At 44.6% G+C, this 26,205-nt stretch overlaps 3 protein-coding genes across 3 annotated transcripts; 2 read left to right on the top strand and 1 right to left on the bottom strand.

Annotated features, from left to right (window-relative positions):
* The first annotated feature begins 221 nt into the window (after window positions 1-221).
* LOC128299827 (methionine aminopeptidase 1) lies at window positions 222-1,880 on the top strand. Its single transcript, XM_053035939.1, has 4 exons — window positions 222-587; window positions 662-1,247; window positions 1,315-1,454; window positions 1,519-1,880. The coding sequence occupies exons 1-4, from the start codon at window positions 422-424 to the stop codon at window positions 1,749-1,751; spliced, it is 1,125 nt and encodes a 374-aa protein (XP_052891899.1). The 5' UTR covers window positions 222-421; the 3' UTR covers window positions 1,752-1,880.
* Window positions 1,861-2,488, bottom strand: LOC128299830 (zinc finger protein 593 homolog). Its single transcript, XM_053035943.1, has one exon. The coding sequence runs from the start codon at window positions 2,387-2,389 to the stop codon at window positions 1,901-1,903; it is 489 nt and encodes a 162-aa protein (XP_052891903.1). The 5' UTR covers window positions 2,390-2,488; the 3' UTR covers window positions 1,861-1,900.
* Window positions 2,489-5,339: 2,851 nt separating this feature from the next.
* On the top strand, window positions 5,340-25,604 carry LOC128299806 (tolloid-like protein 1). The gene is made up of 11 exons (XM_053035890.1): window positions 5,340-5,911; window positions 15,897-17,355; window positions 18,324-18,575; window positions 18,669-19,078; window positions 21,004-21,149; window positions 21,383-21,584; window positions 22,018-22,279; window positions 22,403-22,608; window positions 22,859-23,505; window positions 23,592-24,026; window positions 24,207-25,604. Exons 1-11 carry the CDS (start codon window positions 5,611-5,613, stop codon window positions 24,534-24,536), a joined length of 4,650 nt encoding a protein of 1,549 aa, XP_052891850.1. The 5' UTR covers window positions 5,340-5,610; the 3' UTR covers window positions 24,537-25,604.
* Window positions 25,605-26,205: the final 601 nt, after the last annotated feature.

Below are 26,205 nucleotides of genomic sequence, written 5' to 3'. Positions count from 1 at the left end.
TCAATTTCGGTTCTCCGTTGTTTATAAAGCACAAAGTGTTATCGAGATAGTAGAAAGAACTCTTAAATTACATTTCAGAATACAGTTTATTTTAAGATAGAAAATGTATCGAAAGAAATCTTGGTGGATAAAAAAAAACAGCGCTAGGGAGTTCGGACCAAAATGTCGCGTTCGCGTTTGACGTTTACCTTGTCAAACTGACCAAAAAAGGAGAAGAAAGGGAACGGGAAAATAAAGGAAAATCAAGCGAATTCTTGTTCTTTTAAGGTCTAGGCGGTTATTTTTCCTTCTCTACAAGTTAGGTAATTGTGGTGCTGTGTTTTGCTTGCGTTGAACGCCAGATCCCAGTGCCGGTTTCTAGTTTTGCGTATCGCGCTCCAGATATCGTTGCAACAGTTTGCCGTGCCTAAAAGATAGCGAAATGAGTGATTTAGCGAAGCATCTCTGTGGAACGGACGACTGCAAGAAGTCCGCCACACTGCAGTGCCCGGTGTGCCTGAAGATGGGCATCCAAGGGTCGTACTTTTGCAGCCAAGACTGCTTCAAAGGTTCCTGGAAGGAGCACAAAATCATTCATCTCCTTGCTAGTAAGTGTTATGGTGCATTCCAGCAGCCTGGCAGGATGTTACTTGCTCACGCCCGTTTCATGTTTTGTCAACAGAGGGAAAGGAATCGAATGCATACAATCCGTGGCCTTACTATACGTTCACCGGCAAGCTGAGACCGTTCGAACAATCACCGCGTCGACCGGTACCGGCGTCTATCCCAAGACCGGACTATGCCGATCACAAAGAAGGTCGATCGAAGTCGGAAGAGGCACTGCGGGGGAATAACACGATCAAGATACTAGATGATGAAGAAATAGAGGGTATGCGCGTGGCCTGCAGACTGGGACGCGAGGTTTTGGACGAAGCTGCACGCGTCTGTGGCGTGGGTGTAACGACGGACGAAATCGATCGAGCCGTACATGAGGCATGCATCGAGCGGGAATGCTACCCCAGTCCGATGAACTACTACAACTTCCCGAAGTCTTGCTGTACCTCGGTCAATGAGGTAATTTGCCACGGCATACCAGATCTGCGTCCGCTGGAAGATGGCGATCTTTGCAATGTGGATGTTACGGTGTACCATCGTGGTTTTCACGGCGATTTGAACGAAACGTTTTTTGTCGGCAATGTAAAGGAGCAGCACAAGAAATTGGTACAAGTTACCCATGAAGCGTTGATGAAGGCAATTGCTATCGTGAAGTATGCTGGAAAAGATTTCACATATTGGTATTTTTAATGATAATGTGTAATTTATGATATTTTTCAGACCCGGAGAACGATATCGTGAAATCGGAAATGTAATACAGAAGCATGTGCATGCCCATGGATACAGCGTTGTCAAGAGTTACTGCGGTCATGGCATTCACAGATTGTTCCATACCGCCCCGAATGTACCTCACTATGCCAGTAAGTTTAGTGCATCATCTGTTTAGCTTTTAAGATGTGCTTAAAAAAAGCTGATCTATTTCAGAAAATTCTGCGGTCGGTGTCATGAAGCCTGGCCATTGTTTCACGATTGAACCCATGATATCGGAGGGTACGTGGCGAGATGTATCCTGGCCCGACGACTGGACTGCGGTTACTGCCGACGGTATGTTTTCCGCTCAGTTCGAGCACACACTGCTCGTCACAGAGTCCGGTTGCGATATTCTAACGAAGCGAAGGAATGAGACCGGTAATCCGCACTTCACGGATCACATGTAAAAACAAAAGCGCATGCGGACGGACGAGAGTATCGCGTTTTCGTAAACCATAAAAACTAACGACCTCACGTGTTTCGGGGTCAATAATGCACACCCCATGTTACTTTCGCAATAAATTTCAACGTTTCTCCATTTACTAGGCCTGTTTATTCAAAATTGTTCCAGCACCTTCTTGTAGTCGGTTATCTTTCTGGCCTTCGATAACTCTTGCTTTGCCGGTTTCTCGTCTTCCATCACCGTGTCCACCTTGATTCGTTTTCCCGCTTCCACATCCGCCAGACAGGGCTGAGTTTCCATCTTGCGCTTCTGGGGTTGTACGAAGCTGCCTTGACCCGCTGCTCGTAGCGAATCCTCTATGGTGTATGGTTCAATTTCCAGCGCCTTCAGCCGCCGTTTGTGCACCTTCGTACGAAAGTGTGCTTGGAGGGCCTGATCGTTGATGTAGTACGTAGCACAGTGTATGCAGTAAAACTGTCCGAATCCCGGCTTGTCCAGGTCGATCTCCTGTTGCAACAGCTTCTCCGGCTCAGTCTTCAAATCTGCGTCTATTTCATCCAAATCCTTTTTTCGGTTTCTTAGCCGCCACCGCCGCCGTAGATGTGTGTCTCCACTGTGCATTTTTTTTCTTGCGTACGGCATTTTGAAGCGCGTTTCGTGCAGTAATTCCTCAACTTAACTGCTTGTACTGCTTTTCGCGAGAATGAAAACAATTCACCGGGTTTATTTTGATTTTGCCTCGTGGTGTGGTGACACTGACAGCTGACGCAGGCCCATGCAGCAGAAAAATCATCCTCGCTGTCAGTGTTCGACTGTTCCGACCGTTCGGTCGGATTGCCGAAGCTGGCACGAAGCGAAAGAGGGGCCAAAAATGGGCCAAACATCGGGCCGAATAGGAGGATTGTTGGTTCCATCGAGGGGATGTGCAAGGAACGAGGTGGGGCCGCGCGAGGGCCTGGCATTCTCTCGCTCGCGATGTTGGTTCTCTCGCACAACGGGTGCGCTTCCACCACAGCTGTTTTCGCCTTTCAGTGTGTGGCTTGTGCCGGTGCGAAACGCAGTGAAACTAGGCGCTGCTCCCTGGCAAGAGCGTTTTTCCTTGATTTTCGTCTGATTGTTGCCCGTTTTTCCCCATTTTCTTCAACGAGGGGTGATTAAAAAACAAAACCAGGAGCTGATTGTGTGAAACGTGCAATTAAACCCGGAACAACAGCCAGATTCCCGTCCCGACGGACCGCTTCTACAGACTTTCCTGTCTGTCTGTCTGGCTGTCTGGATGCTGGGGATTCTTATCAGTGCGCATATCATCAGTGGCGCTGTGTGTGGCGCGTAAGTGAAGAAGAACAACGCATCCGACACGGAAAGGGAAGCGTCAGTGAGAAGGTGCGCGAAAGATGTGTTGCCCGCGGAATGGCGCCGGGAGGAGGATTCCGACAGCATCTTTTCTGAAGGCTTTTTCTTGCGCGGTTCCTGCTGCTGTTGCTAGTGTTATTGTTGTGCTGGTAATTGGTTCCCCGCGGGATGCACTCTCGCAACCGTTTGGAATCCGGTGGCATTTTTCGGCGGACGCGTGTCAACACAATTGTTTCACCGCCGCAACGATCCGTTACGCGGTGATATCCTTTTTTGTTTTTGGCCAAGCGATACCCACATGCCGTCGTCCAATGCTAAATGGCAGGAAAATTTAATTACCCTAATGATAAACACAAACGTTGTTTTCCCTCCCATATGAATGGTTCGCCCTGCTGCCACTCATCAATCAAAGCAAGTGTTCCGCGGACGTCCTTCTCCATTTTCACATCGCAGCCTGCTTTGTTGATGATGGGCTCGTGAAGGGCGCTCCCTGCCCTGCAAGAGCCAGCGCAAATCACACCAGCAAAAGGTCGTTTTGGAGCAGGCGATTGCGTCTTGTTTATACATTACAGCAGGCCGCAGTGCTGGCGTTTTTGTCGATACGGGGTGCTCCAGCATTTGATGGACAGTAAAAGACGGTTGTTGATGCATTCGGAGTGAACCAATAAAGTACGCTATCAGCACAGGCTTGCCGTGAGCGTACAAATACTTCCAAATCCTTCCATCGCCTCTTCAAACACCCGTGTTTACCAGCATCAATTCTTCACCCTACCCCTGACCAACCCTGCTGCTAAAGTTTCGACGCACACCGAGTACCGCTGCTGTCTGGCTATCTATCGGCGCATCTCTACCGCGAAGGATTCCATGCTCATCAAAATGTTTACACGCTTTCCGAGAACCTGTTATATTGCTGATGGATTCTGTTCGCCCACAACAGAATGGAAGCAGCAAGTTTGTTGTTCAACAAAATACAAAGTCATTTGACACACACACACGCACACAGAAACACGCACTCAGGCGCGCGGGCTCACGGCCATCCCTTGGGAAGGATCCGTCCGCATCTTGTCAGAAGGGGTTTTTTGGGGCCAAAAACGTTTGATTGGACGATTGCGCGAAGCGGTCGAGGGTTAAACCCAAAGTCTGGGTATCGTCGCTTTTTTTTTTTGCTCTCCTTCTTTATGTTACCAACGACCTATTCAAACCAGCAGCAGGCAACCAAAACAACCCGAAAGGCAACCCTTAACCGTCGTGGTTTCCGGTGGTACGTCTTTGGGGAATGGAAGGGACTGCTGCGAATAATCGCTTTCCCTTTGGTCGGGTCCTTTGCCACGGAAGAGCAGTTTTTATTGATGGCAATGGGTATGTGAATGTTTCAGGAGACATGCTGCATACCCCACATCCGATCCCACTTTTACCCCTTAACGCACTCCATTTCCTCCACCCGCCCTAAGAAAGGAACGTGTGTTGTTCTGTGTAGGGAATCTTGATGAAACGACCGATGGGTCTGGCAAATTACGATTTTGAAACACGGACAGGGATATTTGTCTGTGTCACATGTGGCTCATGCATAGCACGTGAACAACGATTCCGTAATGAAATGTTTCGCCGAATGGTCACCGGTGGAGTTCTAGCCATGGGTGGAATTTCACAGCGCCTCTCTAATTTCGTCGCTATTTTTATACCAAAATTAGACATGTTAACTTTGCCTGCATATCGTTCCCAACGGGTCCAGATCCCGTGTCCGGTAGTCGTTTGTGCTTTGAATGGATGTATCGCCTTATCAATAGTGTTGACGTTCGAATGATCTGGCAGCCCATAACTTACGCTGAATGCGTTGGTTAGTTGGTGTGATATCGTAGCAGAACCTATCGCCACCACGGGCGAATTACGCAAGTGAGCTCAGAGGAAGTCGCCTCGTACAACTACGAACAGGTTCAATTATGTCGAAGTGAAAAAATATCAAACTCTTTCAAACGTTTTCCCTCGCACAGCAAGTGTTTGGTTTCATTTTCCGTACGGTTCGGTTGGTTTTGCAGGGTTAGACAATACTGTTCGACATGCTGATGCTTTGCAAGGATAAGCAGAAAATCAATCTGTAATGCTGTATAGTGCGTTTATACGGACGGGCGGGTGGATAATCCAATTTTAGTGAAGTGAAGCGCGAAACGGGGAAAGGTGTATTCGGAAGTGACAAGTTCGATTCGATGAGCTGTAGTGTGGCCGTGTGCGGAAAACGAGATTGCGCACGTACGCAATCGCTTGCAGGTACTTTCCGGCACTTCTACTACATCAATATCCACCAGCGAACGATAATGTAACCTCGCCACACGTGGTTTTAGTCGAACATTGAAACTTCGCGCGGCAGCTAGAGCTGCACCCCCCTTGGTCGTCGGTGTGAAGCCAGGGATAGGGAGGAGAAAAGTGAGGAGAAAAGTGAAAAACAGGAATAAAAAACGGTGAAACAGCTAACTTACCGGCGAAGGATTCGCATAGGAGCAGCTGAGCAAACGATGATGATTTATCCGTCGGCGTACCGTCAGCACCACCGGCGCCGAGGGCTCCATCCGCAGCAACCGGTGTCGGATGTAGTGCGGAACCATAAACCGTACCGACTATCGGTAGGATTTCCGCGCTGGGTACCGATCGTCATGGTGATCATTTTCATTAATCAGCTTACCGAAGGCCTGTTGCTGAACGAGACGTTGATAACGCAGAAGCATCAACACCACCGGTACACGATTGATGAGCTGCTCGATGCGCGCTTTCCGAAAAGCATCTCTGGTGACATCGACATGGATCCTTGCAAATCGAGTAAGTAAATCTCGCACGGTTGCCTAGCTACCAGTCGGGTGTACGTCATATAGCGCCATGTTGACAAAATTACCAAACGGGTTGGAATGGACGGGTGAGGGTACATCGTAAAAGAGCGCACATTTTAAGCGAAATAAAATATAAGCAGAGAAATATGGGAAACTCCCTCACTTGGAAATAAGTATACGGACACTCCTACTCACACATGTTACAAAATGAAAATTGTACCGATTTATTATTGCATAATTTTCACCTAAAGTATCGACCAGATGAAAGGTCCAACTCGTATCGTGGTTTTAATTTTTGTAGAACCAGGTGCCGAAAACTTGAGCAATTATCCTATACAGAAATAGACTACGATAGTTTAGAAACCGAAACAAAATCACAAAGATGAGAATTATTGCCAGAAAAGCTGCATTAAGCTGCCGAAAACTGGAGCAGTTACTGTATATGAACAATAGCGATCATGTGTTTAATACCCAAAAGTATTTCCATTATTTTTTAGTGCTTGTTGCAGTCTGTGAGGCTTGGAAGTGTTCATATTACTTCAATTATTTGGCTCCAATTTTGCTTACTCACAATATATAAGTCTTTTGAAGTTGCCTACATTAGACTTTATACTCGATGCAATGAGACATCCATGATTGATATTTTCACCTTAAACTTTTATAAGTCTAACATTGTACGTATGATTTTTGAATTATGTTAAAAATTGTAAAGTTGAAAACGTTTAGCAGAATATGTTCTTACTTACTTATCTGGCTACAACCACTCCAGGGTCTTGGCCTGCTGCAGGAGTTCTCTAAACCGCTCACCACTCATCCATTATTCTGGCCTTTCTGGCAGACGCATCAACGCCATCACTCCACCTCAATTTGGGCCTACCATGCCTCAGGTGAACGAGTTTAAAGGACTTTTGAGCTGGATCGTCCGGCGTCATTCTCATGACGTGACCACCCCACCGGAGTCTGGCGAGTCTAATCTGTTGTACGACAGTAATTACAGCTCATCGTCGTACAGCTCATAAAGCTCATCATTATGGCGGCACAAATACGGGGCCAAAAATCCTTCTGAGCGTCTTCCTCTCAAACGCAACTAAGAGAGTTTTGTCAAAGTTTTGGACAAAGTCTATGTCTCAGAGACGTATGTGAGTACTGGAACTATCTAAGTTCTATATAGTTCCCGCTTCGTTGATCGTTGCAGGTGTTTTGAGTAGAGGAGTTTCCTCAGACTATAGAATTCCCGGTTGGCAGCCAGCACACCCTATCGCGTATCTCAATATCTATGTAATACCGGTGCTGACTTTTGACCCAAGATAGGTGAACTTTTGGACGACTTCGTTTGTTAGCAGATTCGCTGATGGTCGCTCCAACCCGAGGATTTCAGCCACCGGCTCAATCATTTGGTGAGCATCCGCTGCTTAGGAGTGCCGTAGACCAATGATGTCTATGTCATCAGGATTTGGATCGACTTATAGAAGATGGTCTCCGAAGTTTCCACCTCCGAGTCGCTGATGGCCCTTGGAGAGTAGACAAGCTAACCCGTCTCCTTGGCGCACACCCTTTGTTCAATACCTGAAGAAAAGAAATATTCTCAGTACGGATTGCAAAGTTAGACTAAATTTTATTACAAATATCTCATACTTATAATTAGTTATCCTTTCACTAAGACTACTATATACATGAAACTATGTTCTTGGCGTAAAAAGCGTCGTTGCGCAGTTGGTAGTATTCGTTTTTAGAGCGTTCCACCTTTCGCCTCACCCATTTTAGAGCCTCACCTATAGCCTCACCAGGACCAATCTACTATCATTGTCGGTGCTGTACTCATGTAGACGTTGATTTAGCGATTTTAGCATTGAAGTCCCCCAGGATGATTTTGAGGTCATGCCTGGGACACTGGTCAGTGATTTTTTCGAGGCGGCCATAGAACAGGTCTTTCTCTTCGTCCTTTTCGTCCTTTTCTTCGGTAGGGGCGCGAACGTTAATGGGGCTGATGTTGAAGAATCTGGCTCTGGTACATAGCCTGTCATCAATAGCCTTGAAGCCGATTATATCGGATTTCTGCCGGGGTCCTACGACGAATCCCGTTGCGAGCATGTGGTGGCGGTCGTGGCTGCTATAGTAGATGTCGTAGCGGTTGCTGCCACGCTTGTTCTGTACACCACTCCCTAACCACCGGATTCCTCTTAGAGCTACGTGGTCCATGTTCAATGTGGCTAGGGCGTCAACCAGTTGCTTCAAGGTTCCGGCTCTATACAGAGTACCTAGTACCTCCATACAGAATTATCTCGGGAGGGCCTCGTAACAGCTTCGTTTAGCGTCTGATTGCCCCCCCCCCCCCCACCCCCACGATCAGGTAGCTCAGAAAGCTGGACTATCCACACCATCCGCCCAAGGGGTTGAGAACAGCCCGTGTTCTCAAACTTGGATAAGCATAAGGACATTACCACCCTGCACGGAGAGGACGTAACGGAATAGAAGTTAAGTAGGAGAACCTATGGAACCTTCAAGAGGCTTTGGATCCTACCCCATTACAGAGCAGCATAGAGAGCAGCATTTAGCAAAATATACTTTTCTAAAAATGAACGAAAAGCACCAGAAGAAATTACGAAAACTGTTACTACGTACGATAATAGAAAAGCTAAATCCAAAAAAAATAAACTTCATTCGAACCGAACGAACCTTTACGATGTTGGCTAATTTTGAGTACATTGTTTCGAGTTAATCACATTTAAAATTTTGCGAGTGCACTCGAAGCGTTGCTTCCCATTTTGACCTCCAGCTGAGAAAAAGAAACAAAAACAATATTTTTTAAATGTACTACACCTTTATGAAAATTTTACTATTCTGCTTTGAAATGAAGTAGGAAAGTATGCTTTGTATGTATAATTTGTTACAGGTTTATATACAGGTTGTATATACTTAGTCACATATATGTTTTAGTTACGTTAATAAATCTTTACTCTCGTAGTAGTCACTCTCCAGTACCATTTTTGCCACATAGGATAATAATCATAATCCTATTAAAGCTGTTAACGATAGCGATGATAAATAAAAACGTTAAATATTTAGCGCAAAAGCAATTTAAATTGCTAATTACTTCACTTTTTTTAGCTCCTAGTTGATGATATTTAAACGTGGCATCAACACGCTTCAAAAGGTTGCATAATGATTCATTGCGGCTACTGCTGAGGAGTATGTTTTAATTATACTGTGGTTTTTTATTTAAAAAAAACGTGGGAACATTTTACGGTGCTTTGAATTATGCTATGCCCATCAGCATAGTTAGCAGACCGTTTATTATTGGTTTTAGCGTGCTCAGGCTGGAGCGTTCGCTTGGTTATCTTATGTTCCTTTTTTCCATGTCCAAACAATGTGTAATTACTGAAGGTCTTATTGGTTTTAAAATTGTGTGCCTCTCGAAGCGTCAGTTTTCACAACAAAAAAGTTTTCCCCTGTTTCTTCTGACATTTGGGAAGGTTTAGAAACATATTCATAATGATATTTTTTTGTTATTCACGGAAGATCGACAGGGTATATAACTTATAGCTATGTGGATGAGCGACATTTCCCTCCCTCATCCTAAGGATGCACTCGGGTTAAATCGGTAATGTGTGTTATATTGCATAAGGTGTCCATACACACATGTCCTGTATGTATGCCATGACGATGTATTCGGGAAAGTCCTTTAAAACCCTCCATATGGACAGAAGAGTCGTGATAGGTCAGATTGAGCTGGAGTGATAGCATAAATAACTCAGCCAGAAAATCGGAATAATTACCAGACGACGGCACTCGATCATGAGTGTTGCAGCGACCTCATGCAGCTGGCCAAGACCTTGAAGTAGCTGTAGCGCCTTCTCAAATCCCAACGGGACGTCGTCCATACTTGAAGTCTATGATTGCTGATTAGTTGTCCAAATTCTGTATATTTTTATGCTGACAGTTCCTGACGGTTTATTCACATATTTTCATTATTACACTTTTAAGGTTTGGTTATTTTACATCAATCCACACACATCAACCATCTCTTAGCCATATTCAAAAGGATATCGTTAAAAAGAGTCATGTCATATAAATGACACCGAACTACCCAGCCTGGACTACTTCTTCTATTTCTTCTTTATCAGTACAACAACCTCACGAGGTCTAGGGCTGCCATTTCTGGCTTTCTTTGACTTTATTTAACCGTAGTTGGATGGATGGTTAGTCTTGCGTATGAGGGAATTAGTCCGGATGGAATTTTTGATCGGTCCCACCACCGAGCCGACAGAAAGGACGTTATGATAAAACTAGCAGATGATGGCTGGTAATCTACGAAAAGTACCGAATTCAAGCGTGCAATTCAACTTCAAACTCATTAAACTTCATTATCTCTTCAAATAGAACCGCAAATAGACGAAGAAAAGCACACTAACTATTTCGAAAAACGAGATTATGATCTAATATGGTTGCGTACTATAAGAATAAATCAGAAAAAGATATACATATAGTGAATCGGTTCATCACTAAAAATTAAAGCTATATTAATTGAGCATTCTAGCGAACGAACCCTTACTAATGTTGTTTGGATATTTATGCTCACTTAAGTCACAAGCTTCTCGGTTCCTGATCAGGACAACTTAATCCTTATGTATTCATCCAACACATGATTTTTAATGTTGGATAATTAATGTTGAGTAATCCCTAGTGTTAGAGCTGTGTAATTCAATCAAGTTAATTTTCGTTCAACTGTGACTTTTTTTTGCAGTTCTCAGATATTTTGCTAAGTTTGTTGTCATACTATTGATTTAATTTTAGCGAAATGCTGTGAGCATATTTCCCGCTATCATAACCACATTTGAAACAAGCAGCAATTGGTGAATGATATTATTGCATCAACATGATACGGGGCCATGCTGAGTTGAATTTAATTTTAAACGCTCGTTTTTAATCGAACAGAACAAGAAACAATGCAATTAAGCTGTTCCTTTTTGTTGCCGCTGTGTTTATTTTTTTTTCGTGTGGACACACCAGTGGGACACTCACGTTCTGTGGGGCGGTGGATCGTTGGTTTCGTTGCGGTACTACTACGGTACTGCACCCGTACTTCGCCCGTTGATGATTCAATTCAACTCCCAGAGATGCTGTCCTGCATCCGTAACAGTGTTGGTGCTGCTATGGCAACGTGTATGTTTTGTTGTTTTTTTTTCGTTGTATCCATATGTTGCACCGGGCTTCCTGGGAATTGAATGGAATGGAAAGGCCGCAACCACTATGCAATATGCGTTCTTGTGGGGGGTGGGGGGGAGGCTGAGCGGAACAATTTAAATGGGATCGCGTGCGCCGCAGCTCTGCTACGGTTATAATTTAATTAATTCTCATTTATCATCATTCCACCGCCGAAGGACAGACTTTTCTGTACACACTGTATCGGTGTTGTTGGTGTTGCTTTGGGAACACTGTATCTTTTGGACTTTTTTTTGTGTGTGCCTTTTTTATTTATTTTCTTGTAAAAATGTTGTATTTCGAACTACCCAAGAGCAACAATTTCATTCCTTCGAAGACAGTGGCTCAACCAGCACGGTCTATAACGCATGATCACCACAATAAGTCCAGCTGGGGTTTGCAATACTGCCCATTCAGCTATGATTATTTCTAATTCATAGTCCCAGTTGTTTATTGCTTAAAACAATTGAATTATCAAACGGGGGGCTTTTTTGTAAGAGGAAAATGTTTTAAATAATTCATAGGAATGTATTTAACATTTGGATCTGCGTTTTCAAACCCAAATGTTTGTTTGCATCAATCAAACTGCTCGACATCCAGATGGCTCTAAGCTTCATCCATTATGCTTTGGAGCATCATTTGTTTTTCGGAAGTGCAAGCCTTATTCATTTGACCCACTTTAACGTTCTGTGTTGTGTTTTGCGGGGAATAAAATCTGTCACATCTATCATGCGTACCAGGGCTGGTACCGCATAATTTTGGTTCCAGTGATTTGTTACCCGTGTTGTATCTCGCTTCTAGCGACTCAATTACATGCAAAATTTTACACTTACACTCCCAACCACAGGACCAGTGTAACCTAATTGTATGGCATTGTTCTATACATGGGAGCAGTGCTTGATGGGAAATGGTGGATGGATGAGGGATTCATTTCTCAGCTGGGACTGCTCTACAGCAAGAAAAAAAGAAGCACATCGCCAAATCGCACGTTGGAAAAACATATGTACCGTGCATGTGTACATGTGTGTGAAAATGTGTTTTGCCGTATTTGGGCGCCAGATCTGCATGAGACACACTGGGAAGAAGGGAAAAAGAACAAGAAAGAATCAAATGCAATTAAATGCACATATGCGCTTTTGTTTGCCTCGCTTCTGCCAACTTTCTCCTGTTGCACTTGATGCTAACACTGCTTCAGCATCGCAGGGTCTCGTACCACCACCCACAAACACACGATATTGTGAGTGGTTGACCATCCGTGCATCCATCCATCCATTGCATGAACTGTAGCCACAAAGAAATGCCGGTTGGTTTTTGCTTTCGGTTGACTTCATTCGCAGTTCTGTCCTGCCCTACGATCAACAACAAAAATGGACGGCTCTCTTTTACACCCAAATAATGAAATTACTGGTTGGCCCGACAGCCATGCGGTTGATTCAAATTTATTCGTAATTTATGTTCTAACCCAAATGGAACCACTAACTAACTAACCCGGCCCGGAAAGCGCAGGGTCACAATGGCCTCGAAGACGATAGCATGGGTTCCGGTTTCGAGCTGTTCGAAACGGATAGTTTCCGGCTGAAGTCAATCGGTTCCATTGAATGGAACGTAGGTGGCAGAACGATGTCGAGCACCCAATTCTTGACGTATGTGGAAAATTGAATTCATCCCCGCCCCTCGAAATTATCTCATTCCATCGAAGGATTCCATTTTACCAGCAGAGCGTTTGCTGTTGGTACATATTCCACTGATTGTGTTTACGCTTTGCTACGGCATCGTGGATGTTAAGCAATGCACACGTACCCAGGAAAGAACCTTAAATCGCTGCCCTGTTTCACTGAGTGTGACAAAGCAGTCAGTAAGGTGCTTTATTGGGTACCAAGATATTACTTAAGAAACGGTGTGGATGGTCGACGCTTTATGGCAACTATAATAAGTATTTATTCCAGTTTAATAAGTATTTAAGTTTGCAACGATCCTAACATTTCGTGCCTGATATGAAAAATATTAAAGTTCATGGGATCGAAACTTTTTGGAACAATGCACTTACTAGATTATGTGGTAGTAACAAAAAGTCTAGTATATCATATCTGATAGTTTAATATCTTATGAAAAATTTGAATTAAAACGTTTATTTAGTATTCTAACTCAATTTTGATTAATATTTCTTAGAGTAAGCACGCTTTCTAACTTTTTTATACAACAATAGCGAAGGATTCACGTATTTGTTCAGTTTTGCCCAAGCCAAAGTCCGCAAAAATACTCAATTTTAGGAATCTTTGACCAATATAGTGGATACACCTCCTTTGGCACAACGGAAAATATTATTGTTTCACTATTCTATTACAACATTAGAATCGTTAGAAACGAGTTCTGGTAAAAAAGCTTAAAAGTTAGCTGATTCAGGCAATTTCTAGCTTTGTTTAGACTGTTTCTATTTGCGATGGGTCTGCAGTAATGTTGTGCTTAATGAATCTTTTACGAAGAGTCTTTCATATGCATCTTCAGCTAGGAATCCTTCAAATCAAGAGTCAGCTCTCAAAAGGCTCATGAATGCTCAAAGAATCATGAATCCTAGAAAATCGCAAATGCTCGATATTCATGAATCCTCGTAGATTCATGGATCTCTCGGGAAACTTGGTTTTATAATTTTCATTCTTTTTGCTTCTGAAATAGGTATTTCTGTATAGATGCAATTTAATTTTGGAATTTGTTTTGTGAGGATTAATTCTGAGCGATTGAGTTCAACATGGGCAAATTATAAGCTAAAATAGTTGCTAGCAAAAAATCAGCTGGATGGCTTCACGCAACCGGATGCTAGCGGTGCTCATACCAATTTAATCTGTATGAAAAATCCTTTGAATCTTGAGAATTCATGAACCTGCATCTGAATTACCCAACACTAGTCTGGTGGCCACGGGTCACAGTCATGGCGAATTAACCATCTCATAGCGATACTATGAGTTAACATAACATAGTTACTGGTGTTATATTATTTGATGATCGCTTGCGTTATTGTAGATTGTAGTGTTATCGGAACTAGGTTTGTTGTCCCGTCTAGGTGAATCTTTGTTATTAATACATTGTAAAACTCTTTGAATTGTCACAACACTCACATGTTTTTTTTTTGGTCAATTTTCCGATCTAAATACCAATCGCCACCACCATTAGAGCTGCGGAACTAGCATTTCGTCAACCTCAGCGAGAAGATGAACTAGAGCAGTCCAGTGGTTGGCAAAGTTTGGCTCGCGAGTCACATGCGTTTTGGTAGTTTTTACGTGTAGCTTCTGCTATTGTGCACTCGTCCCAAATAGCTCAATCTTTCCCAACTTTCTCTCTTTTGAACATTTTTTTCCCAATAATGTAAAATAATAAATAAAAAATGTGTGTAAATAAAGCAGAACTAACGTAAGGAATAACAACAATTACTAAAAAAGGTGGTGTCCCACAATGATAGCCTCACTAAAGTTTGTGAGTGAAATAGATATCGAAATCTTATAAAATCATGTTAAACCTCATCTGATTATTCTCAACCATCAGCAGGTAATTTTCTGCCAGGATATCGCTTCTGTTTTCGGTCACTTCTGGGCTCTGAAAAACTCGTTGCATGTGTGTTTTTCTGTATCATGTCTTTTCCCGAGTAAGGCGAATATTGCGTGCCAAAAGATTTCCCGTAACCCGTTTTTTTGCGTTACAGCGAATTCCCTTTATAATATATTATACTATATTAAAAATATATTATTATATTTAGTATTTAGGAATCAATTTCTTTTTTTCACGTTACTTGATTTATCTTTGATTTTTTATAATATTAAATTGTAACGTGTTTTGGGGGAAAATTTCAAAATTGGCAAATCAAAAATTGAATTTCACATACAAAATTACACCAACTGTCAAAATGTTGAGATTCGCGTATCTCGGGAAATGACTGTATATGGTTTCGTTGCTCCAACAAGTTTACCGACCACTGGACTAGACCAAAAAGGTTCCTGTCGTGGAGGTATCGATATCCTTACCATTAAACCACCGGTCTGGGTGGGTTCATGCGAACTAATTGGGAAATTGTGAAATATACATGAATCGTGCCAGCTGGACAATACCCACAATATGAAAGGCTGATGCGTACAGAGCGGAAGTGGAATAAGCCATGCGATGATCATAATTAAGGTTATCCGGCCACAGTATCAGTTACAATGAATACCGCATGAAAGTTTAATCTTACTTGGCGTTACAGCGATTCAAGAGCACAACCCTTAGAGCTGTCTAACAGTGAATTTGTTTGAAAAATAATTAAAATGAATTTAAAAAGGATCGTCATGGTTGAAGCGTAACATATGCATACATGAATTAGTTAAGCTTAATATAAATTAAACTGGTCTGCAGTTTACTCCTATTACTTCTTCTAGATTCACAGCATTCTCCAATGTTTCCAGACAGCTGGGAATGCAATGGGCAGACATTTTTAACCATTTCGTTGCAGGTTAGCTCAGTGAGAATGTTGCTTTATTTCGTATTTTAGAAAACACCATGCTTCATATGGCACCGATGTCCTATAGTGCATGTCCGTGTAAACCCATATGTAAAGGTGATAAATGGGTTCTGCATGTGGTCATGGACATGGTCAAAATGGTTATGGACTATCTGTTAAGCGCAGGTGCTTCCAGTGAACCGCTGAAAACTGGGTCGTCGGGTGTTTCTAATCACACATAACACGTACTCGTTCTCACCCACTCACTTTCATTTCGCTTCCGTTGTTGTTGTTGTTGTTGCATTTGCAGGTGGATTTATGGGCGACATCGCAATGCCGAACGTAAATTATGAAACCGAATGGCAGCGCCAGCGAATGAACAAGAGCCTCGAGCAGGACATTGTGAAGCTGAAGCAGGAGGTGTATCTCGAGGGGTTGCAGGTCGAGGAGGAAGGCATGACGGACATGATACGGAAGAAAACGAAACAGCGCGCCTCAACGCCACTGTCCGGTATGACGTCCGCCACGGGTGGTCAGTACGGGCATTCACCATCGGGCACGTCATACGAGAGCGAAAATTCCATCACGGACAGTTCCGGTGAACCTCCGGTGCGGGCCACCATTATCGACAACCGGGATAACATTATTGTGCGCCGCGAACCCGCGACGGTGGGGGACACGGTGAGCGAGAAACAAACTGCCACGCCTAACAAGAAAAATGCAACCGGTGCCATGCGGAACATTGACCATAATCGGATCCAGTCCAACACGAAGGACATCGTTATCGATTCGATCAGCGATAATATTATCAGCAACAATCACGCCAGTAGGAAAGTAGTCACATTTGCCTTAGTGACGAAAACACCGACGACGACAGCGGCTTCCGTAACCGTCGGCATGCAATCCCGGACAGTCCCGCAAGGGGCAGGAGGAAGCAACGAGACTACGGTTCCAGGTACACCCGTAGTGGAGCTTGCGAGACGACAGCATCCATCGAATGAGCAGAGCGGCCAGCTAACGAGCGGTAACGCAGAACAAGATGCTGGTCAGGTCCGCACCCGCGGTCGTCACCATCGCAGACGTCGGCAGCAGCAACATTCGCCTTCCCAACATCCCAAGTTTCACGATGCGGATGACGGCATAACGGACAGCTCTGCCCCAACAGCGAAAACCACATCCAAACAGTCCTCGTCGAATGGGACGGTCAACAAAAACTCGTACCACTCACGGTTGGAACGTTTGCGAGTCGAGCTGGGCACCGTGACGTACTCGGTTCGGGATCGCAATCTTCGATCGAGCCACCGCCGGGAGCCGCACCATCAGGACGAACCGGACGGGCGAAGGGCACACGCCCGTACACCGAAGAAAAAGCGACGTCGCGTTGGAGGTGACAGCAAACGGAAGCATCATCAGGATGTCATCACTAACGACCACGGCAAGCGCGACAACGATGACGGTAATAACAACGAACAGCGGGAGACCATGCCCGTTGATATGGGCCCCACCTCCAGTGCCGGTAAGCTACGGGATGGGAAGACCGGATGGGACGATGGAAACCACGGCCAGTCGTATCATCCTCGCGCTCAACATCGTCATCGTTCCGAGCACCACCTTTACGAACGACCTGCCGGGGCACAATCCACCGGATCGGTGCAGGACGAACGCGACAATGGCATGAATTTGCATCACCGACCGGACCATAAAGCACAGGCTCCGGGTGCTCAAGATTCACCCCCACCGTACTTACCTGTTGAGGACGAAGCAGAAAGGTACGTACGCCGCTCCTTTTCTCCTGCAAACACACACAAGCAGACGTGGCCCTGTCCTGGTCCTGTCAAGTGTTTGCTGCAAGTGGCCTCTTCGGACGGGCGATTGCGGCCCGTCAGCTGGCCGTACCGCGTGGACGAAACTTTGTAAACGGTGCTTTGTACACTACGCGATGGCTGGCATGCTTTTGACGAAGCTTCGTTTTGTACGATTTGACGCGAACGGTGCATCAAGCGGGGAGGATTGGGTGCAGCAGTTTAATCCTACCGCTCCTTCCGTTCCGTACCGTGTTGCTGCACGGCTGCGCCGGGGGTTGAAATGGAGAGCATTTTCATGATTCCGTAACGAATTGCGAAGAATGACGACGTGTACCGTGTGTGTACACGACGGTGTACAATTTCATCGACGTTTTTATGCTCGCAACATAGATGCAGGACGTGCATACAAATGTAGGATCATTGCCGGTGGGATATTTCAGGTTTTTTTTCACTCGTAGCCTTTTTGTAATGCGGAAAAAAACCTTTCCGAAATGCGGATGAATATTCCACGCAGTATTACCTGCAAATGCGCTTTACAATTTTGCCAGAACATGGGAACTTTGCTGCAGTTTGTTATCCGCCAAATGTAAACGGGCGATTTGAAAATGTTGTTTGAATTTTTACATAAAATTTGAAAAAAATGCTTCAGAACATTCAACTGTGAATTATCAATTTGTTGATAATCTTTATGTGGCACTCCACCCACATTGCTTCAACGCTACATAATGCAAATCATTACAGTTAATAAAACAAAGGCCATCAAAAGCAAAACGATGCGCTGCCACGGGTTTCCCCTGCTGCGTTTAAACGCTGAATCAATCGAAATGAAATAGTACAGCACACGAACCGAACCACGTCATTGCATACAGGGGGGGGGGGTTGTACATAACGATGGTAAACAGCGGTATTTGATTTTATTGCCACTTTCGCAGCCATGTTTACTATGCATCAGACGATCGGGACCATCAGCATCATCGCGTGGCACGGGCAGCCACGGCAAAGAAGGAACGCATCTGGGACTTTGGCGTCATACCTTACGAGATTGATGGGAACTTTAGCGGCATGCACAAGGCCCTGTTCCGGCAGGCGATGCGTCACTGGGAGAACTATACGTGCATCAAGTTCGTCGAGCGCAACCCAATTGACCATCCGAACTATATCGTTTTCACCGAGCGTGCCTGCGGGTAAGATGTGGCGAAACGCAGTTCGAGCAAGGCGCCTCACGCCTAACGCGAATGGCCACTGCTAATGACTTTCCTTGCCGCCCTTTCTAACAGCTGCTGCTCGTTCGTCGGCAAACGGGGCAACGGACCGCAAGCAATTTCAATCGGTAAGAACTGCGACAAGTTTGGCATTGTGGTGCACGAGCTGGGTCACGTGGTTGGGTTCTGGCATGAGCATACGCGCCCGGATCGGGAAAACCATGTCGTGATCGAGAAGAACAACATCGTGGTTGGGCAGGAGTACAACTTCAACAAGCTCACCGAAGATGAGGTGAACTCGCTTGGCTTACCGTATGACTACGATTCGATAATGCACTACGCGCGTAACACGTTCTCCAAGGGTACCTATCTGGATACGATCTTTCCCATCGAAATACCGGGCCGGAAGAGGCCAGAAATTGGCCAACGGTTGCGTCTCAGCGAGGGAGATATCGCACAAGCGAACCTACTGTACAAGTGTGCCAGTAAGTATTCACTGATGCTTTTGATTAGTTCGAGTGTTGTTAGCATTGTATTGCATGCAGATTTACTAGGTTTAACGACGTATGAACAATCTTTTCAAACATAGTTCCTCAATGATACGTCCCCAGCAAACAAATTTATCATGCTCCCCGTTCTAACTAATCCACAAGCAAACCTGCCAAAGCGAGAAAGCAAGACGATTTTGCTTGATGGGTGTCTCGTCTAGGATTCGAGGATAACTTATAGCATGTTTAATTAGTCTTACTTACTTACTTACTTACTTACTTACTTACTTACTTACTTACTTACTTACTGTATTTTAGCGTGTATAACGACCTCCTTTTAGGTCGAAAATGACCAAAGTCCAATTAAGAGGGTCGTTATACAAGGATATTAACTTTTTCGTTCTAGCTTTTTAGATTAAAGGTCGTTTTGTTGAAATAAAAGAATGGATGGATAAGACAAGGATGTATCTGTGGTTTAAAAATGTTTGGAACAAGAGACCTGGAGTTCTTGTGAAAAATCAGCAATGCTAGTACTGGATGCATTTAGAGGTCATCTACCAGCAGAAGTTAAACAAATTGTTGCTCAAGCAAAACGTTTCTATTCCTGGAGGTCTATCTGACTTCTTCTGGAAGAATCTGACTTCTTCAGGAAGAATAAGAAAAACCCACCATTCCAGCGATCTGACAATGGGTCATTACTGCATAGTCAGGAGTCAGCGAAGCGATTGTCGTCAAATTCTTTCAAAAATGCGAAATTAGTATCAATCTTGATGGGACTGAGGATCATGCAATTTATGAAGATAGTGATGACGGGGATGATGACAATGAAAATGTGTTTGAAAACACCAGTGAGGACGATATGAAAGAGTATTTTGATTTGTTATGTTCACAATTAAATGTAACAATAAAATTGTTCGAATTGTTTTTAAAAAGAAATAAAATCTTTTTTCCAAAAATCTTGGATAGTTCATCTAGGGGGTCGTTATACACGGAGGGTTGTTATACACGCTAAAATACGGTACTTATTTATTAGTACCGATATTAGAGGCGGCATGGTGGCATAATGGTAGCGGTGTCGGTCTTCACACGAACGGACCGCACCAAAATCCCATTTAGACCAATCTCTCGTACTCCAGCATTTGACAAACTAGCTACTTGGTAAAATGGGTCTAGTAAGCCAGAAATTGTAGGTACCATGACCTATTAGATCTTTTCGCCAAGAAAAGAAGAGAGTACTTGATATTCTAGGTTGCTTTTTGACAATTTTCCTTGCAAAGCTTTTCTAGTGAAATTTACATTTTATAAAGGCTCTTTGCTTCAGTTGCTGGATTTTTGTTTGGATTTGACTAAAAGTTGTAGAAAAAGCAATGCAGTGTTTCTTCTTTCAGTTGTGGGATACATCGTCCTGGGCTTTTCCTAGTAACTCCGCAGTTTTGAGCCTAAGGGCTTCTATTACATCTTATTTACAATAGGGCTTGGCAGCTAAGGGTCACATGACCTACTTAAATGTGTTATTCACACATGGTTAATTTCCTCAATACAACCAAAGAAAAACGTGTCGTGAGAAAGGTACAGGAGTTCCTCTAATGGAAACTGCTGCGAAGGGCCTGGGAATGTGCTTGTGCGAATGTGTTATCTACATTTCATTCCTTCTTAACATTAAGCATACTAACTTCAAAGCCTCCGTGTCTGCATCCGTGTGCAATATCCTACAGTACACACTCCATTTCACTAACTTCATCAAGCTCAACCATGCAGCAACATATCCATTTGCTGACGGACAAGAAACAAATTAGAAAAACCCTTTTCGACAGTCCCTCGCCTTCTGGTGTGATTTTTCATTCATGACTGCACGTAGGGAAACCCTTACGCTTGAACGACTGCATCATTGCTCCACTTATGCGGCCCGTTCTTCGTTTCAGAGTGCGGACGCACGTTCCAGGAAAACTCGGCCAGCTTCACCTCCCCGACGTACTACTCCACGACACCGCCGACCGAACCGGAACGCTGCGAATGGCGCATCACGGCTACACACGGCGAAAGGATAGTTCTGAATATAACCGACCTGGTACGTCTAGCAGAGAAGCTACACATTTGCGGATTCTGTTCCGAATCCAAACCCAAAAAGTTCATCATCTACCATCACCAATCGTCACTCAGTGTGCGGGGTGTTCGGTATTCCATCCTGCTTAGATGATTCCACCAGATGGTGCACGCTATGGAAACGGAAAAATGATTTCTTGTCGCGTTTGCCTCCGGTTAACTTGATTTCATTTCCCTCGTCTCTACCACATTTCGCAGGATATTTACAAATCAAACAGCTGCCGGTCCGATTACCTGGAGATTCGGGACGGTTACTGGCACAAGTCGCCGATACTGGGCAAATTTTGCGGTTCCGGCAAGGTGAATGAGCTCATCCGCTCCACCGGCAGTCGTATGCTGCTCACGTACACAACCACCTTCCGGCAGGCATCGATGCGGGGCTTTGCGGCCAACTACGAAGGTGCGTAACCTGTATTATAACCAGTTGTACATTAAATAATTCCACAACCAGCGGGAAAGGTACCGTTCGAAATTGTAACGAAGGGATTCTTTTCTAATATAAGAAGAGGCTGAATCGCTCCGTGAAATGTAAAAAGGGGTTGAATCGCGGTGGACGAGTCTTCACACGACAGGACCGAGACCGAGTGGAACGATGACCAAAACTCTATAGAAAAAATAGTTTTACATTAAAGTGAAATGTTTGTAAATTTGACGAAATATTTGTATTTGGACGACGCTTCTTAACTATAGTTTCATCGAAAAAATTCGCGTCCCGTCATACCGTTCACGTGGCGTTATTATCTTTTAATGTTTTTGTTCACGTTAAGCCATCCACGAATAGTGAGCTCACAGTTCTGCGTTTGCTCTCGCATTTTCATGGTCCCGATTTTCAGCAATCTGTGGCGGCGATATGAATCTCGAATCTGGCGGACGTCTCGAATCACCCAACTATCCCGTCGACTACCTACCGAACAAGGAATGCATCTGGCGCATCACCGTCCCGAAGGACTATCAGGTCGCCTTAAAGTTTCAATCGTTTGAAGTGGAAAACCATGATAACTGCGTTTACGATTACGTCGAGGTGCGGGACGGCGGTACGGCGGACTCGCGGCTTATTGGTGTTTTTTGCGGCTACAAAATACCGCCCGATATGAAGTAAGTACCGTTCGGTGTCCTACGCCAATGCTCGTTTCAAGCATGTGCTCAATGGTCGCTGTCCTTGGATGTGAGTTTTCACTTTTCTTGCTACATTTCTCCTTTGTCATTTCGCCCTGCTAGATCAACGTCCAACAAGCTGTTCGTAAAGTTCGTATCGGATGGGTCGGTGCAGAAGGCGGGATTTTCGGCTACCTTCATGAAGGAGGTGGACGAGTGCGAGCACATGGATCATGGTTGTGAGCACGAGTGCATCAACACCCTCGGAGGTTACGAGTGTGCCTGCTACATCGGTTACGAGCTGCACAGCGATAAGAAATCGTGCGAAAGTAAGTTCTTCTTGCCGCCAGATTTGCTCTGTTCTCGAGATTGTTCTTTAGCTGTTGTGCGAGATTCAAACCCCTTGAAACCCGAGTCGTCAAAGCCATTGGGGGCAGATGGAAGAAATTGCTAACCGTTGGCTGGCCGCTTCATTGGCGTGCTGTTGATGGCAGGATAGCAGGAACAAAGGGATTTGATTTGTGGTGTTGATCCGATTAGAAGTCGCTCTAAAAACAGTCTTGCTATTGTGCTTTGCAGATGCCTGCGGAGGTCAACTGGACACCCCGAACGGGACTATCCTTTCGCCGTCCTTCCCGAAAGAGTACCCCATCATGAAGGAGTGCGTGTGGGAGATAGTGGCAATGCCACAGCACAAAATCACCCTCAACTTTACACACTTCGACCTGGAGGGTAATACGTTTTATCAAGCGTCCGAATGCGAATATGACTACGTGGCCGTGCTGTCGAAAAGCCCGGACGGAACGCTTCACAAGCACGGTTCGTACTGTGGGTACACCGTACCGGCACCGATTACGTCCGAGTGGAATATCCTGCGGGTGGTGTTTAAGTCTGATAAGACGATCCAGAAGACGGGCTTTGCCGCTGTTTACTTTACCGACATTGATGAGTGTGCAGTCAACAATGGAGGATGCCAGCAGGAGTGCAAAAACACCGTCGGCTCGTACGTTTGCTCCTGCCGCAACGGATACACGCTGCACGACAATGGGCACGATTGCAAAGAGAGTGGCTGCAAGCATGAGATTTTTACACCGCACGGCCAAATCCTTAGTCCCAACTATCCCGACTACTACCCACCGAAGAAGGATTGCATCTGGCACTTTACCACCACGCCCGGCCATAGGATACGGTTGGTTTTCAACGTGTTTGATATTGAGCCGCATCAGGTGAGCATTATTCGGATTGTTTGCTTTCAAAGCGAGTATGAGAATTTTGCGGGTACATTCACCAGTTCTTCCACTCCTTTTCACAGGAATGCGCTTACGATCACATCGTCATCTATGATGGAAACTCACCAGACAGCCACACTTTGGGGCGATTCTGTGGCGCCAAGATACCGCATCCCATTTCGTCTTCGTCAAACCAGATGTACATGGTGTTCAACACGGACACTAGCGTGCAGCGGAAAGGTTTCTTCGCGAGCCATTCGACCGCTTGCGGTGGGCGCCTAAAGGCGACCGAAGTCAAGAACCACTTCTACTCGCACATCAAGTTCGGCTCGGGCATGTATGACAATGGGGCCGACTGCGAGTGGACGATTGTGGCCGATTCCGGCCAGAACGTACAACTAAAATTTCTAAGCTTCGAACTGGAGGAGGAAAAGATGTGCTCGTACGATTACGTCGAGGTGTACGGCGGATTGGATGACGAAAGTGGCCCTCTGCACGGAAAATACTGTGGCAATGCGGTATGTACTTTGTTTGTTTTTTTGCTTTCCATTGCTCGTATGGTTCGCTCTATCGTTATATTTTGCTTTTGTTTGGCTTTTCTCTATTTCCGTTTCCGGTGTACCTATGTTTGCCGCGTTCTTTTGCTGTGTTTTTGTCTCTTTTCTCGCGCCTTGGACTGGATTGTACATGCGGTACAGAATCCGCCGGAAATTATCTCGATGCACGAGGCGCTAATGGTGCGGTTCCGTTCGGACGATACGGTTGGATTCAAGGGCTTCTCGGCTGCGTACGTCGCAATCAAGTCGAACGATGACGTGCTGACCACTGACGAAGAAGGTTCTGATAGTTCCGATATCATCCCGTTTCCCGGTTCACTAAAAACAGTGTTCATCAAACAGGGCGAAGATATGGACGAGGAGGAGGAGGACGACGATATCGATTATGAGATCTACCCAAACCGACCAACCAACGCTAAGATGCACATCGCGGTGCACAACGATATACGCTCATCTCAGGCGATCGACTGAAACATAATCAAATACTTTGCCACGTAAGGTGTTGTTGCATACGCCATCGGTACCACCGGCCACACAACCCTGCGCGAGCTGCCACTGCATGGACAATATATTATCAACCTATCATTTCTCCAGCTCTGCCGGTCCTGGTTGTTCCAGATGATCCGATCCAGTGCAGGAGACGAATGTATCCGTCTGACATGCTCAAAGTTCATCCGAAATATGCGAATGGATCGGAAGCTAGTGTAAGTGTAACTTCAATTCTTGAACTCTTGCCAGAACCGTGTATCTCTGGATTAGCACAGTACTCTTTTCTTATTATTTAATCCCATTACCCTGGACTCTATGTTCGGTAATGGTTATTAAATGGAAGGAACGATCGATAGACAGTTTAATGCAGATAGGGAGATCCCAAGTGTAGATAGGACTCACCACACGACGGTTAGGAGGAAACAGTCTTGCAAGGAATTCTTCGTGCAAAGTAACGATCGTTGATCGTTGCGTGTAATCTACAGTGAACCAAAATTGTAGTAAGTAATTTTAACAGCCATAAATAAGCCAACGGAATATATATATACATAGATATATATACATATATATATAGTTATATTTACATTACAACCTAAGCTGGTAAGTCTTATTGAAGAAAATCTTTAGCAATTAATGTTAGGAAAATTACTACTAAATATAGCGAAGTCTCTGTTTTACTACATCTTAAAGTTTTCGTTTAGTCGGCTCTAGCCTTCTTCCCGGTAGTCGTAATAGAGATAGCGAACCGTGCGCTAGACGAACTGTTTCTCAATCGAGTTGACTTTTAGGAGCGTTACATATTGTTCTATAAAGTTTCATTCCTCTCATATCAGCATCGTTTGGGGAAAACGGCCGTTTTCCCTTCGATCACACTCTAAATCTTCCCAGGACCGGGACGTGCCACAGTAACGGTCTCCAGTAGTTTGTAGATACAGTTTAGGCGTACGAACTCGACGGTAGCTAGTATGTAATGCGAATTGCGGTGACGTGCAAGCGCCATGGCGATCATGCCATTTTGTGTATGTTTTTAAATGAAAGGAACAATAAATCAGTCATTTTCACATCGATAATTTGGTTGTGTTTTCATTACAGGTGGTTGTTTACATGACTACATTATCGCGCCGAGCAGGGCAAAGGATGGGTTTAATTCAAATCATTTAAAGATATCCACTGTATCCACGAAAAGCCACAGCTACATTGATTTGAAATATCCGCAGTTCTACTGTGGCATTCAGATTGTGGAATTTAAAATTTATCAACTACCCCAACGCGATGGGAAAGGATCAACCTTCATAGGTTAGTAATTTATGCTCATTGATAACATGAAATTATTGTGTTTAAAAACAAAATGATTTACATTCATGTTTGTCCCGCATCTAGCAGGTTCAATTTGAACAGTACCACAGCGTCATTCCCGTTACATGTTCGAAATTGGTTGATCATGTTCGAACGTTTTAAATTGCACGTTCGAACTCACCCGTTTGACAGCTGTCACTGCTGCACCGCAAGACTGACGGCGCACTTCGGCAGGCTTCGGGATTTTCAGAAATCGGTAACGCTTTTTCAAGCAAGCAACGGTCGGAACGCGCTTGGAATGCAGGTGTAGTGGAACTAGATTAATTGTGAATCGTTGTGCAGGATTGTTGCGGAA

The sequence above is a fragment of the Anopheles moucheti genome, chromosome 2 (genome assembly GCF_943734755.1).
Source record: "Anopheles moucheti chromosome 2, idAnoMoucSN_F20_07, whole genome shotgun sequence".
Classification (NCBI taxonomy): Eukaryota; Metazoa; Arthropoda; class Insecta; order Diptera; family Culicidae; genus Anopheles; species Anopheles moucheti.
Note: the sequence above shows the minus strand (reverse complement) of the source record. Positions and strands in the feature narration are given on the sequence as shown.